This window comes from Crocodylus siamensis, chromosome 9 (assembly GCF_052110815.1).
Source record: "Crocodylus siamensis isolate JL-2025a chromosome 9, ASM5211081v1, whole genome shotgun sequence".
Classification (NCBI taxonomy): Eukaryota; Metazoa; Chordata; order Crocodylia; family Crocodylidae; genus Crocodylus; species Crocodylus siamensis.
Window position 1 is genome coordinate 31826043 of NC_143403.1, and position 16296 is coordinate 31842338.

At 48.5% G+C, this 16296-nt stretch overlaps 1 protein-coding gene across 7 annotated transcripts in view; it reads right to left on the minus strand.

Annotated features, from left to right (window-relative positions):
* The window catches only part of LOC149857274 (dipeptidase 2-like), a 53653-nt gene extending 37917 nt beyond the window's left edge, over positions 1-15736 (minus strand). Inside the window, exons 1-3 of one of the 7 annotated variants that reach the window (XM_090062966.1) lie at positions 15630-15735; positions 11729-11831; positions 2470-2617 (exon numbers count right to left, since the gene is read on the minus strand). Coding sequence is in view for 1 of the 7 variants with exons in the window: in XM_090062960.1 (XP_089919086.1) it covers positions 14086-14152 (67 nt within the window). In the remaining 6 variants the exon portion in view is untranslated. Of the gene's footprint in view, positions 1-2469; positions 8786-11728; positions 12991-14085; positions 14158-15629 lie in introns of those variants that run through there. The other 6 variants (XM_090062964.1, XM_090062962.1, XM_090062967.1 and 3 more) reach the window with 6 other exon arrangements.
* Positions 15737-16296: the final 560 nt, after the last annotated feature.

Below are 16296 nucleotides of genomic sequence, written 5' to 3' on the forward strand. Positions count from 1 at the left end.
ATGGTCACAGATTTTTTTCAAGTGAAAAGAGCCTTGTTGTTAGAATTCTGAGATATTTTCAAATCAGATGCTTGGTTATGTAGGAGACATGATGAGTATGATCCCAAAGAGAAGCTGAGTGGACTTGCATTGTATGATATCAGTGGAATGCAAAGTAAGATGACTAAGAAAGTGCTTTTCAAAAAACAAGTTTGTGGGATGCTAATAGCTCAGATGAGAATTTAAAAATCTACTAGAATTGGACAGTTTTCCCTGTCTTTTCTCCTTAAAAATAAAAGAAAAATTAAGATAGAAAAATAAAAATGCATGTGTAATCACATTGTACTGTCATTGTATTCTTTCCCACCCATTTTCTCTGTTAATTTTTCCACTGAATAACTTAGATGTTGCCAGTCAGCCCCCAAATTTGCCTTGTAAACTAAGTTTCTAGGAAGATTTTTTTTTTTTGCAAAGAATATAATATTTAAAACATTACTTTTGGGTTCACAGACCTGTGCTGCCCCTTGGGCTTAGATGCAAACTGCTTTTTTGAAGAGCTCCTTTCTCTTTAGAAATCCAAATGTGTTTTTTTTGTTTTGTTTTTTTTAGAGGGACTAAGTCAGTCCTTTCCTATGTGCTACAGAATCCAGAAGCATGATGAACCATGTTGTAAACAACTTGCATGCGTACGGGAAGCAGCATATAGAAGTTTTAGAGTAATTTCAAATGAAAAATGTGGGGTAAAAAAAAGTTTTACAGAAACCAAATTGGCTTTCACAAGATCAAGCTTTCTGATCTTGGGCTGAACAACAGTTAGATAAACTGTGTGATAACACTAACACAAGCTCTATAAAGAGACCTGCCATGCTGGTTAGAGGAATGAATACAGTCCTGCCAGTTCCAATGTAAACTGAAATGGTTTTGAGAAGGGTTTTCATATTCTTAATTTGGAGAGTCCACAAGTAGTAAAATGTACCAAAATTAAGGCCAATTTAAATGCATCCATGCAGTTCCATTTTTCAAGCTGAGTAAGGTGCAGAAATTAAAGAGCATAAATGGTGACAAAAGTAAATAGTTCTCATTCTTTACCCATTTTATCTAAGATGAGATTGGACATATCATATAAACATTAGATGTTCTCTTTAACTAGTATGTTATGGCCTTTTAAACACTCTTAGAATTCTCAGCCTCTACAACTTTTGCCATGTATTTTGCTTTTGTCCACTGCTCTTTTACCTGCTGTTTGATGTAATATGCACAGCTATTGAGCCCAGTTTAGCTTAGTTAAAATCACCCAGACTAAGTACAGACATTTGGGAGGATTAGGGGGAGGTTAGATTGAGTTCAAAATGGCCACCTGATCTAAGGTAAGTCAGGATGGTGGGGGGGCTAGTGGGAGAAGGGTTGGGAAGGTGGGGGCCTACTGGGGTCCAGAAGAGTTTGGTGGAATAAGGGAGGCCCACAGAAGAACTTGGGGAGCTCATGAGCTATTTTTAACTCCCCCCCCGTGAATCTACCCCCATCTGTCCTACCCCTTCCCCCAACAATATTTACTTGCTCAGCTCCACCAGTAGAAAATGCTGATAAACCCAGTGGCACATGGAGTGACATGAGGGATGGAGGATTGGGGGAGGCTGGCTGATCCATGGGACAGGGGGTGCAAGGGGCTGGAGGGGTAAAAATAGCCCACTGCTGGGTATGAGGGTTGGGGGTAAAAAAAAGCACAGCCCCAGGGCTGTGACAAGTGGCTGCACTTTCCCAGCCCCAGGACTGCACAGGTAACTGTACAGAAATTCCATGCCATGGTCTAACCTAAATCAAGTAAGTCTGATACTACATAAATCCAGGTCTATCTTAGACCAGGTTCCCCTATGTTTAGACAGGTCTATGTCTGCAGAACTTCTGTACAGTTATGGGTTTCGATTGATTTCTGACTGTCAGGTCCATACCTGGGACAAAATAAATTAGGTGGCCATTTTTAATCCAATCTAACATCCCCTTAACCCTCTCAAATGTCTGCACTTAGCTCCACTGTCTTTCTATCCCATGTATCACTGACCACCTTTTGGGAAAGGTACAATGCAATTATTGCTGCTGGCTTCTGTATAGCAGAGGGTAAAAATCAGAGGTGATGAAAGGCAATCTAATTAATAGTACCTTATCCCAACAACCTAGACATACTACATCCCTGTTTCAGTGTGAGGGATACGCTTAAGGAGTCTATATTGGTATAAGCAGCTAGGAAGGGACTCTCTCTAACTTACTGCATGCAATACTGTCCTTTTTCTCTGACTATGCTTCTCTCTTCTGGTTCTTCAGCACATGAAGCTTAGATTTCTTAGCACAGTTAGCCCTCATGGGCCAGCTTCAGAGATGGTATTATAACAGTCCCTATTGTGTTGCAAAGCAGTGACTGACACCGTGACTTGCAGAGGTAAGTCTCTATAAAATCACCTAAAGCCAAGCTCTGTAGGACTGAAACATACTCACATCCTCTGTAGACAAAGCAAAGAGACATATATGTAAGATCTCCTCAATATGTCACTTAACCCAAAAGCCTGTGTAGCAGGGAGTATTGCATCTCTTTCTGCAGCTGTTGACCTTTTGGTTATTCAGACTCCTGCCTTTGTCAGTGGACCTGAAGAAGGAGAGTGCGCTATTGAGTGTAATTCAAAATGGTAAAGGAATTTGGGACGACATATACTGTTAAATAGTATAAAAATATGACTCTTTATATGGCCTTCTTTGACCTCATAACCTCTTTATATGGCCTTATTTGACTTCACAAAAGCCTTTAACTTCAACCATCAAGGAGATGATCATCTAGATGTCCAACTCCAGGTTTCTGAAGCAAGTTTTATTCTTCCAGCTCAGTAAAGGCTCAAGAGAAGGGCAGAGAAAGCATTTTAAGGATGTCCTCAAGGCCAACTTTAAAACAATGCAACGTTAACATCAAATCATGGGAGGCTATTATCCAGGACTGCCCCAAATGGAGGAAGAGCCTGCTGCAAGGTTCTCAGTACTTTGAAACCTGGCCGCACCCAGAGAGTGGTGGTGGACGGGTCATTTTCAACCTGGAGGGATGTGGGCAGTGGGGGCCCCCCAAGGCTCAGTTCTCAGGCCTGCACTGTTCAACATTTTCATCAGCGACTTGGATGAGGGGGTGAAAATCACCTTGTTCAAATGTGCAGATGACACTAAGATGTGGAGAGAAGTGGGCACACTAGAAGGGAGGGACAGGCTGCAATTGGATCTGGGCAGGTTACAGGGGTGGGCAGATGAGAATAAGATGGGATTCAATACTGATAAGTGCACGGTACTGCACCTAGGGAGAAAGAACCAGCAGCATACCTACAGGCTGGGGAACTCCCCTCTCATCAGCACAGAGGCAGAAAAGGATTCTTGGAGTCATTATAGACTCCAAGATGAACATGGACCACCAATGTGGGGATGTAGTCAGGAAGACTAACCACACCTTGTCATGCATCCACAAGCAGGTCCAAGGAGGTGATCTTACCCCTGTATATGACATTGGTCAGGCCACAGTTGGAGTACCGCATCCAGTTCTGGGTGCTGCACTTCAGGAGGGATGCAGACAACATAGAGAGAGTCCAGAGGAGGGCCACTCACATGATCAGGAGGCAGCAGGGCAGGCCCGACGAGGAGAGGCTACAGGACCTGAACCTGTTCAGCCTCCACAAGAGAAGGCTAAGAGGGGATCTGGTTGCTGTCTATAAACTGGCCAAGGGAGACCAGCAGGCAGTGGGAGAGTCCCTGTTGCCCTGAGCACTATTGGGAGTAACAAGGAATAATGGCCATAAGTTGACGGAGAGTAGATTCAGGCTGATGTCTACATCAGGAGGCACTACTTCACAGTCAGGGCGGCTAGGATCTGGAACCAACTTCCAAGGGAAGTGGTGCTTGCTCCTACCCTGGGGGTCTTCAAAAAGGAGGCTGGATAGACACCTTGTCAGAGTCATTTGACCCCAGCATTCTTTCCTGCCCATGGCAGGGGGTCAGACTTGATGATCTGCTCAGGTCCCTTCTGACCCTACCAGCTATGAAATGACATGAGATGGAAAAGCAGGAGCAGCAGAAACAGCGTGTCACAGGCCGAATCAAGAATCTGGACTGAGTCACCCCACATGGAAACATACCTGAGTTGCAATAGAACCTCTGAATCCCAGATTAGCTTTGTCCTCCATCTCAAGACCCATGGAGGCAATCACAGAAGACAATCATACTTGGCTGTGAGGGATTGCTGATAATGAGGACTGTTAAATGGTATAAAAATGGGACTGATGGACATGAAAAGTGGACAGAGAGCAAAAAAAGATGCAGCCACAACAGCTCTGGGTTACCCACGCTATGTCCACTTAGACTTCTTGCAGTCACAGCTTTGAGCTTGGCCCTGAATCTCAGAGAAGCCTCTAATAAAACCTGCCTGTGTGTTGTAGAGTTTTACTAGAAACATCTCAGAAACACTTTAAAAACAGGAGCTGACAGTCAGAAGGCAACTTTCAAGGAAGCAGTGGGTTTCATATGTAATGAAGTCAGAGGGAACCAAACTATGAAAAGTGAAGCTACTGCTCAGAACAATATGTAACAGATAGAGAGCAGTGGTTGTTTTCACTGTTATTGCTGATGCCTATGAACCCTCTGAAGGGGTAATTATCTGCACTGAGTTAAGTGAAACACCATAAAGCATTTTACTACCATTGTATTAAGACTTCACACCCCTATAATAGGGCAGCATGAGATCCATTTTATGGATGGGAGAATAAAACAAAGCAGTTAAGAGTTCATATCACAACTGAAATCATCCAGTCTTTCTTACACCTCCTTCTGATCTCTAGATACATTCCATCCCCTTACATCAGCTGGCTACAACTACTGCAAAAACAAGTGAATTACAACATCTTGGCAATAACATTAGATGTGCTCAGAGGCAATCTCCAGTTGTTTCTGAGAATATCAGATACAGAAGCAGAAAGAGCCAAAATTTTCCCTGAGGGAAACATGCTATGGCATCCTATCCAGGCAACTCTCCTGTAAGTTGTGAGCTGACCTAACCTGGCAAAAGGAAGGAAGTTCAGAGAAAGAGTGGCTATATGCCTTTCATACCATTTATTATATGTAACCAATGCAGATGTCTCATAATAAATGCAGGCAAAAGCTCCCAGAGACACGTTGCTTCAGAGCAGTGAATTTCATCAGTAAGGGTTTTGCCTCTGTTCTGGTCTCTGCAACTTCTCAGCCTGTCTCTCCTTGCCTCTGTATTGCTGCATATAGTTTTAAAAGTTGGCTTTCTGTTGCTCTATCACCTCCCTTTGTTCTCCCCCCACACTGTCATGCCAGCATGCTCCACATTACCGTCTTGGATTCTGTCTTCCTGCTTCCTGACCTTCCTTGTTTCCTGGTTCTGTGACTGGTTCCGCCCCTCAGCTCCTACCACTGGCTCTGACTACCACCTTCCTGAGGGCAGGGTATTACCCTGTTACCCATAACTGGTGGTAAACCAAGTGCGACAGCCTCCAATTACTTTACAGTAACAGCATAAATACAAAGGGAGACTTTTTGCAGACTCCTGCTGCTGAATGGAGCTCAGCTGATTATTCTGCTCAATCTTCACAATAAATCACATTTCTCAAATGTCTCCACAAAGGGCAAAAAAGTTACTCTTATGGAAACATGCAAGTTAAGAGATTCTACTTTCCCGTACTAGTGTGCCCAGGGACCAGGGAACTGTCACATAGAATAAAAGCCAGATTTGCCATATAAGGTCATGCACACACACACACCGTCTTCCATGGATATGCTTCACAGTGCAAAAGAAGTGCCTTTGTCATTTTCCATATACAAATTATACACAAGCTGTCTGACTTCTACTTTCCTTCACAAAGAGCAAGCCTCACAGTATAGGATTCAGCCATCAATTCTTGACTTAGTTAAGGGTAGGATTTCTCTTGCTTCATCTGGTACTCCCTATTTCCATCTCATCTGCTGCAGATATTAATATATGTATATTACTATAGTGTATTAGTATGCAAGTGTATAGCAGAGAGCCTGAGGTTCCCCGTTCCTTTAAGAGAAGAAGTAGCCCAGAGAGGAAGGACTGCAAGCTAGGTAGGGTGTAGCAGCTGCAGGGCCAACAGGCCATTTAGACCAATTGGCACTTGTAGGCAACCCAGGAAGACTGCTGATGGGAAGGGGGCAGTCCCTGGGAAGCTTTAAGCCCAAAGTTTGAGCCGGCAAGCTAGTATTTCCCTAGCAGTTGCAAAAGAAGACGCTCCTGGCCAGAAGAGTTACCAGGGAATGTTAGGCCAACTGCTATGCTGCCCGTGGGAATAGTGAGGCTTGGGGAGCTCACAAGGAGCCCAGGGCTAGAAGATGTGTCAGCTGGGAGATAAAGATAGTTTTCCTTCTTAAAGGGACAGAAGGCTGTTTCTTTGCGTTTCTGTTATAGCCCAGGGACATAGGTTTACATTATAGGTATACCAGTGGTTTGGGTTGGGATTGTAGGGGAGGTATGTGGAGGTCCCATTAGTGCCTAGGGGTGGCATTCCCTCTAAGCTACACAGGGTGTGCAGCCATGTAGGTGCACTCATGCCACGCCGCCAAGCACGCCAACTTTGAATGCTGCCCAAGGGGCATGCAATTGCTTTGAGCCCTGCCAGGCCAGGCTCAAGTAACTATTGAGCCCAGAGCTGATACAGAGTGAGGCCACAAAGCCAGAGAGGGGTCAGGGGCCTAGTGCTCAAGAGGGGTGCAGCCAGAGGCCAGGGGCCTGGCAGACAGGGGTCAGAGGCACAGTGCCTGAGAGGGCTAGACCAGAGCTAGTGCCTCAAAGCCAGGTCTGATACAGTGGGCCCAGGCTAGAAGGCCTAGCTAAGAAAAAAGGGGTGGAGGCTGAGGAAGCCAAAGCTCCAACAAGAGAACAACAATTAATTACAATAATACCTGCAAGGGCATGGTGTAGGAGAAGATTAGAGCCACACAATTAGCCCCTAAGGCTTGAGGTGCCCTGTAATGGCACAGCTATAGAGCGAGACCCAGCAAGGGGCCTGAGGAATACTGAGAGCCAGTAGGGTGCTGGGGAACCCTAGCAGGGATTTAGCTGAGCTGTGGCCATGTGAAGGCCCAAGGGCAGCCTCCCTTTTAGAACCATAAGAAACAGCAAAGCATGGCAGGAGAGATAGAAGGGAGGGCATCCTACCGGCAGTGTGAAGTCCGAGACCCTGACATAGCACAAGTTCCAAATAGATGAATAATTTGGCCTTTTAAAAGGAAAAAGATGCTATACAAGATATGATTAAAAGTGACTCGCACATCCTTTGCAATTCAGAAGTATGACTGCTGGTTTTGTAGTCATTAACAAGTTAGGCTTAAACTAGCTACAGCATAGCTATAGCAACACTGCTCCAACGTGACTAATTGTGACTCCAATGCAGAACACCTTTAATAACACTAAACCTGAAAATATTCTGAGAGGCAACAGCAACAGCAGGAAAAAAAAAATCCCTTTTTTCATGTTGGAGAGCTAGACTGCTGTTCATGGACTCCGGTATGCTGCTGTATCTGTGAAGAACCCCAAAAGTATTCAGGGGTCTCTGAACAGGTGCTATGTGGATTAAGATGCTGATTTATTTGCTTATAAAAGTTATCATTCCCCCTTCTATCCAGAGTGGCCAGTTCAAAAATATATATTTTTTTTACTGACAATCTGCAAGCTTTTTACTGACTGTGAGGGAGTGGGGCCTAGGAGCGGCCGTGAACTCCCTAGCACCCCCTACTGTCACTCAAGGTGGACTCAGCACCCTTGGATTCTCACCCACCATGTCTTTGATAATAAATAAGTTTAGATGGGAGGCTGCCTTTATCCCCCTGGTGAACGGTACGTATGTTCCTGCCCCTACTCCATATGAGGTACCTTTGTGCACCCCTGCCTTAAGGGCTATGCGTGCCTCCTTCCTCCCCTTTAGCACGCCCCAAGCCTCACAGCTGTTCCCTGGGATGTTGTGTGGTCCCCTGCCCTCTGGTGCTCTCTCCGGCACCCCGGGCTCGTCATCCACCTGGTGCCCCTGGGCCTGGCACACTTGTGCTACTCTTCAGCCTGTAGCCCCACTCTGGGGCCTATCGCCCACCTCTGGGCTTCCCCGCCCCTCTCGTGGCCTCTGCCGCACCTCTAGTGCCTCTCGGGGTCTCTGCCATGCTCTCCGCGGCTGTTGCCCCCCTTCTGGGCCTACGCCGTGCTCTTCACATGTGCTTACCGCCCCTTCTGGGGCCTTGCCCTCTCTGGGGCCTATGCCACGCTCTCCGCAGCCGTTGCCCCCCTTCTGGGCCTACGCCGTGCTCTTCGCACGCGCTCACCGCCCCTTCTGGGGCCTCGCCCTCTCTGGGGCTTATGCTGCGCTCTCCGCAGCCGTTGCCCCCCTTCTGGGCCTACACCGTGCTCTCCGCGCTTGGGGCTCAGGTGGCCGCAGCCATGCCTGGCCCCTTGACCCTTCTTTGGGTCGTTTGCCCCACTGGGCAAAACACTGCCCTTACAGGCTGGGGTCCAAACCCCATACACCACACCACTCCGGCGCAAACAGTTGTGCCCCACTGGCACTGTGCCCCTGCTGGGCACCGGGACCCCCCCCAAGCTGCTGGGGAGCTCCCGTGAGGCCTCTTCTCACCCCTACAGCCTCACCCAGTCCTCCGGTATAACTACAACCAAAACCTGAGCCCTCTGGCTACAACATAAACAACACAGAGCCTCCCTGCTCATAAGGCAAACTCCAAGTCCCTCTAGGGCTCCCAATCCTACCTCCCTTTAGGGTGTTCTCATCCCTGGCATCGCATCACCACACCACACCACACCACACCACACCACACCACACCACACCACACCACACCACACCACACCACACCACACCACACCACACCACACCACACCACACCACACCACACCACACCACACCACACCACACCACACCACACCACACCACACCACACCACACCACACCACACCACACCACACCACACCACACCACACCACACCACACCACACCACACCACACCACACCACACCACACCACACCACACCACACCACTACAAAGCTCCTGCTCCTGCAGCTGCCTGGGCTGTTTATAAAGGCCCGGCCCTGCCCCCTTCTGGCCACCTGACCCGCCTGGTCACCCTGGCAACCAGCACCTGAGCTGCCCTGGTGATTGGCAGCTCTGTCAATCTCAATCCGTGACACTGACAATGAAACTTTTTTACTGATGTGTTTTATATAATGTAAGTGTAACCATTCTGTCAGCCCCAGCTGGCAGTAACAAGTGCTAGACTCAGCTGTAGAGATTCTACGTCAGCTGTATTTAGTATTGTGCTTGCTTTCCTTGTCTTCACACATCCAGTCTTTGAATTCACTATCTGTAGTCCAAGTAGACTGGAATGTATGTGGTTTTTTTACTTTTGCTTCTTAGCAATAGGCTGATCTGCACTTTTAAGATTATCACTTATTCTTTTCTCAGATGCATTTTTAAAAACATGACACTAATGCAAGTGATGGTGAGTTGACAAAAAGGCTTACTTGATTGCAGCAATGGTTTTACACAATGCTGCTCCCACCCCAGGAGTCCCCTTCTTATCTCCACACACTTAGACCTGCAACTGCTCCCCACCCCTGCCCAACCCCACCACCTTTCTCCCACAGGCCCCGTTTCCCCCATCCTCCCATGGACTACCACCAATCACCTCTTCCCCCCACCACAGCTCTGTCTCATCCATGCTGCCCCCTTCCCTGTCCTGCTTGTTGCCTCAGACTGCCTAGGGCAGCAGAGCCCTTTGATGCAAGTAGCCATTACAGGCAGGTGGTAATGGCTGGCAGGATGCAGCAGCAGCATGTGGTTGAGGGAGAAGGCAAGGGAGGTACAGAGAATCCTGTGGGCCACAAAGCCCTGGCAGACCTACCCAGTTCACTGGGATTTGTTTCAGGTCTGCCTTTAAGGACACTCCCCAACACCTAAGCCTTGCTGCACAACCTTCTGATCTCTAGTCCTTACACAGCTCCTGTTCCAGTAACTCCTCTGACTCTCAGACTTGACCTTGACTGCTCCTTGGTTAGACCTCCAGTTCAGATTCAGACACTGGATTTTGGCCTCCACCCCTCAATTTGGAATTTGGGTTGCCCTTTTGTTGCTTCCAACACATGGTTCATCCTTGAAACACCACTGATCCTCACTTCTAGCTCCACCCACTAGGCCTGACACCCTTATGAATTGTGAGAGCTTCTACCTCAATCTGGATTCCAATGTTCAAGTAAACAAAGATACTTAAGGGTGTGGAGTGAGGGAAGGCTGGGCAAGAGGGAGGATCAGGTTTTATAGTGATGTTGTTTTCTGGAAAATGAAATATAATGCTCCATCTTGAACAACATCTGTCTTGCAGCCTAATAGCCAGAGCAGGGAGCTTTGGGAGAAAATAATTTGATCTGTTACTATTATTGTATTTAGAACATTGATATTTTTGAGCTCTCAGAAAAATGTGTGAGAGCTACTGTAGCAGAGCACTAGGGTGCTTGCTACTAGCAACAGTAATAAGGACAGCTGCCAATTAATAGGGCAGCACAGGTGAGGGTTGCCAGGGCAACTAATGTTGGTCAGCTGGCCAGGAGCAGGGCAGGGCTGGGCCTTTATAAGCAGCCCAGGCCAGGACATAGAGAAGCAGTTCTACTTGGGCAGGGGCAGGGGCAGGGGCAGGGGCAGGGGCAGGGGCAGGGGCAGGGGCAGGGGCAGGGGCAGGGGCAGGGGCAGGGGCTCGGGCTCGGGCTCGGGCTCTGCAGGCGAGCTGAGCAGCCCAGGTCGATGGTTGCAGCCTGACCACTCTGACCGGCTGCAATGATGCAGGGGTAAAGAGAACTCTGACGGGGTAAGACAGAGCCAGCATAGAGCGGAGCTGCGTTTATGAGCTCAGGGGCTTATGATTGCATTATGAGCCGGTAGGCTTTTTGTTTATGTTGCAGCTGCTTGGCTCATGGTTTTGTTATTGTTACGCTGGAGGACCAGGTGAGGCTGTAGGGGTGCGCAGAGGCCTCATGGGAGCTCCCCAATAATCTGGGGGTTCCTGGTGCTTTAGCTTAGCAATAGGCTGATCTGCACTTTTAAGATTATCACTTTTTCTTTTCTCAGATGCATTTTTAAAAACATGACAACCCATGGTAGCAGAAGCCACACCCCTCATCCTGTGCCCTGCCCCAGCTGTGCAGCACCTACCTCTGCCCCAGCCCCAGCCCTACTCTCTCCCTCACACCAGCAGGGGAGCAGTCCCACTCACCCAGCCCCAGCCCTACTCTCACCCTTACACCAGCAGCTGCCAGTCCCACTCACCCCAACCCCTAGGGCTGGCCTCTTCCTGGAGGTGGTGGGGGGGGCTGCACCAGGCTGAACTTTGGGTGGGCAGCAGCAGCACTGGGAGGGGGGTTACGGGGGGTCTCTGGCAAATTGTGGGGTGGCTGCAGCCCTCACCCCACCCTAGCACAGCCATTACCCACCCTGAGCACAGCTCAGCCCAGTCCACCCCAGGAAGCCTCCCTGGCCCAAGCAAAATTACCTGCTTCCAATGCAGTCGAGGTCTTTGAACCTATTCCTATTTGCTACCTTGTAAAGTGGGTTCCCTCTATGCAAATTTGAGTTATTTACAGTTTTTCAGGAATAAGTCTATTGCATAAAGTAGGGCAATTATTTTGGGCAGAGGACTGCTTACCAGTTCTGGTGAGATGTCAGGGACCTGTACAGTAGTCCAATAAAAGACACCACCAAAAAAAGCTGGCTACAGTACTCTTGTCTTGATGGACAATCTTCTCTCTCTGTAACAAGTGCAGATCTTAAATGTAAGCCTCTCCAAGAGATGCTAACTTTTTTTAAAAGAGCTTTAACTACATCCATCCATATGCTGCAGAGAAATTTAATAATCCTTGAGGACTTGAGCTCCTAGAGAATCTTTCCTTGAGCTGTGGATTCTTGCTATTCCTTGTTGTCCCAAATCTAAACTTACAGCTCTCCGCACACTGACATTGGCTTACTTGTCTGCCAACATGTCCTCCCACTCACTTGTAGAAATGTCAGAATGTCATGAAGTCACGAATGCCTTAATAAACTCGACTCAAAGATTTTCTGTCTCTGAGAAATGTGAGAGTGCCAACAGCTGCTCCCAGATAAGAGCAGAAATATTAACTCTCACTTTCCTAGAGCTCTTCACATTCAGAAATGTCAGCTTCTTAACATTCCCTTACTTTCAGAGTTTGTGTATTATATCACAACAGCTTTGTGACTACTCACAAAAGATTGAGTCAAAACCACACAATATGGGGCAAATTGCCCACAGTTTACCACCATTGAAACTGGTGAGGCTGTCTGCTGGGGCAATTTGGTCCCACCTGTAAGAATTGGGGAAATATAGTTCCTTTGATCAGACTCGAGTTTCCTCTTTTTAGTACTTAATTACAGCTGCTTTACTGAAACACAAACCAATATGCTTTGAGAATAAATAACATTCAGCTAAAAGAGGCTCAGTATATTTCCAGCAGCCAAGTACAACAGAACACCGTAGGGCTCTTTAAATTCTCCTATTCCTTTCACAGGCTGCCTCTCCCCTTCCCCCACTAGTTCAGGAAAGCTGTGCATCACTTATCCCTGCTCTCTCCTCATATAATTGTGTCCAGAGATCCTGTTTTTCTCTGTTTAAAAAGTCACAAATTCTCTAATTAAAAAACACAAAATCTGTTATTAAAATGAAATGCAACTGTATAGATAGGCATCAATTGAACACAATGTTTTATTGATATATTTACCATTTAAAAGCAGTTTGGAAGCCTACTAGTGCCTTAATCACCACAATAAAATATATTCTAAATATCTATAAATTTTGGCATTTGATTTTGGGTTTTTTATCATGGAAAATCGGAGCTCTCCCTCCTTCCTTTGCTCACCAGGATGCAGGTCCAGGCCTCTCACTTTCAAATCATAGTCCCCCAGCCCTGCCAGTGACCCTCACTCCCCACCCACAGCCCCCCAACTCCCTCCAGCCCTGCCAGAGGGGGCCCCCAGCTGCCAGGACTACAGGGCCAGGAATCCATATATGCAGCCCCCCGACCTTCACAGCAGCACCCAAACCTGGCTGCTGCCCATGGGAGGTGGCAGTTTCTGTGGCAGAGTGGAGCATGGAGCCCAGCTCCCCCTCCCCCTCCCCCATGGGCTGCAGGGTCTAAGCAGAGCCCTTTAGAGGGGGTGGGGGCAGGCTGTCCACTGTGGGTTTGGGCTCCCCACCCTGCTGCCTTCCCCCGGGGTCTCCATATCCCAGTGAGTAGGACCTGGCACGACAGGGCAGAACAGGGCTGGGCGGGAAGCTTGTTGTCACCACTGGGAGCTCTGTGCTGCCCACCCCAAGTGCAGCATGGCCCAACCCCCCTACTGGGAAGACCCCAGTGCAACCCATGGCCCCAGTCCACAGTGACAACCCATGGTAGCAGGAGCCACACCCCTCATCCTGTGCCCTGCCCCAGCTGTGCAGCACCTACCTCTGCCCCAGCCCCAGCCCCAGCCCCAGCCCTAGCCCTACTCTCTCCCTCACTCCCATACCCACCCAGCAGCATCCAGAGGCACAGCTCCTCAATGCCACCCCCACTGCTGCTGGTTGGGTGGGGAGGACCTTGCTAAGGCACTCTGCGGCTTGCAATGGCAAGGAGCTTCCCTGCCCGGCTCCGCTCTTCCCTCCCACACCGGGTCCCACCCACCGCGCTGTGGAGGTCACAGGGAGAGGGCAACCGGGTAGGAAACCTAAACATGCAGTAGTCAGTCCATCCCCACCCCACAAACAAATCTGGGGGGCACATGCTGCCCATACTCCCTCCCCCCAGGACTGCATGCAGCGGTGAGGAGCCAACCCTATCCCCCACCCCCCTGCCACAGCTCCATCCCGCTCCCCACCAAAGCCCTACAACCATGCATTCCAGTCCCAAGCCCCATGCACTGCCCGGACTGGGCAGCACTCCCAGCCCTAGCCCTGCCCAACTCCCTCCCTCCCTCTTTAGCAGGGGCTCAACCCCCCACCCCCGCTCCCACCAGACTTATCTGCAGAAGCTTCTCTCCGGACTGCCTGGTGACCGTGAGAATGTCTGAGCATGCACATGAACTCCCTGCCTAACCACCATTCTCCCGCTCCCCCCAGTCCCTTGCACACTTGGAACTTTGCCAGCCTGCAGAGAGGCTCTTGGCAAAAATGGAAAATCTGAATGTTTCTCTGTTAAATGAAAAATCCACATTTTTCTTGGTCGAAAAGGAAACTCCATGTTTTTCCCCATTTTTCTGTGGAAAACAGAAAACCTGGATCCCCGATTATGACTCAATCTCACCCTAGCAGTGTTTCTGTACTCTCTTTATTCCTCTTTTCTTTTCCCCTCCCCCACATAACTAGGATCTGCATGCATTTCTCATTGCCCCCCACCACCACCACTACCCTCCCACTTCTCTGCTTGGGAAAGAAGTCTTTCACAATGCCATAATTTTAAATTGTACAGGGTCGGGGGTGGATAGACTGAAAAAATGCTCTGCAGTTAATCAGATCAGATTCAACAAGGAAAAATACAGATAGAGGATGATTACCTAGGCTACACTCACCGGCTGCTGCTAGGTGGGGGGGGATCCCCGCTGCCCCACACTGCATGGGGGGCTCTGTCATGAGCCCCCTGACCTCCACCCACTCTCCCAGCCCCTTCCATGGCTGCTCTGCCTGCCCCAGCTCCTGGACCTTTAAAACAAACAATAAAAAGTCCCAACTCATCAGCTCCTGCCAAACAGGAGGATAATCCCCACTGTCCCTCCACTACCCCACACCATGTGGGGTGTTCTGCCATGAGCCCCCAGAAACCCTGGGGCCACTGCAGCACCCAGTGAGTGTGGGGCTTTTTTTTTAAGGGCTGAGAGCTGGGGTGGACGGGGCATCCATGGGGCAGCTGGGAGAGTGGGCAGGGGTTAGGGGCTCATGGAAGAGCTCCCCACATGGTGTGGGGCAGCAGGGAGCAGCAGGGATTGCTCCCCCCCACCTGGCATCAGCTGGTGAGTGGGGGCTTTTATTTAAAGAACCATAAGCTGGGGCTGGGTGAGGCAACCATGTGGGGGAGCAGGCAGGGGATGGGGCCTGGCAGGGTTCCCCCCATGGCCCCTCCCACCTCCTCCCTCCTCCCCTGCCCCCTACTTACCAGCATGGAGTCCAGGTCTAGCTCCCTGATGCAGCCAGTGGGGACTGCTTGAAATCACCAAGGCTCTCCAAATCTTTTCCAATTTGATTTGGAGAGCTTTGAATCAATTCAGACCTTGAAACTGGTCTCCTGATTTAATTCAGAGATTCGGCCACCAAATCTCCCCCAAATCAAATCAGCACCCAAAGCTTCATACTGCCCTACTAAGCAGTTTCTGGTGGGTTCCAAGATGGCCTTAGCTAACCCACTTAACTGGCTCCAGCTCCTCATTGAAGGAACTGCCCTAAAACCTGACCTGCACAATATACTGAACCGAAAAGGAAGCAGAAGCAGAGGCTATATCCCAGTATACTGATACACAGCAAAAAGACTGGCACTGCTTCAAAACAACAAAAGAAAAAAAAATACCTTAGCTGCTGCTTTGGGTCACACAACAGGTTTCACACTTCAGTCTTAACTGGTGCTGAGAGATCATCCTGTTGTACCACTGTATCTGGACAGATACACTTCAAAATTTCTCAACAGATCTTCAGTTACTGTGTATGCTAGAAAAAAAACTGCGAGTACTCAGTGTCAGTTCCTGTCAGCCTCTTCCTTTGTGGCCAAACAATTCTGCTCTTCACAGATCTAGTTCAGCAAGAGGGACTGAACAGAAAGCTGCTAACACCATTTTTAGGACCACTGAAAGTTTATTGTTTTAGAAACAGATACTCGTAAGAGAATAGTTAAAATGAAAAAAAAAAAGCTATTCAAGCTCTCTGGAAGCATAACTGCATTCATTTTTACAAGTTTGTATCACTTCAACAGTCACTCTTAGTCAACTAAATAAAGTCTATTTAGTTGAGGTGATACAAAAACTAGGGAGACTGCATCTTAGCCCTAGTTTCCATAAATGTGTACCTATTTAATAAAAAAAGTACAAATCCTTTTATGCATCTTAGTCCTGGTTTAGGCATAAGCTACTTCCAAATCAATTTAAGTTACAGCAAAGGACATATCCACACAACTTTTTACAATCCATCATCAACCACCACAGTGCCTTCACCAATGCGAGTGCCTGCTAGGCAGGCAGCAC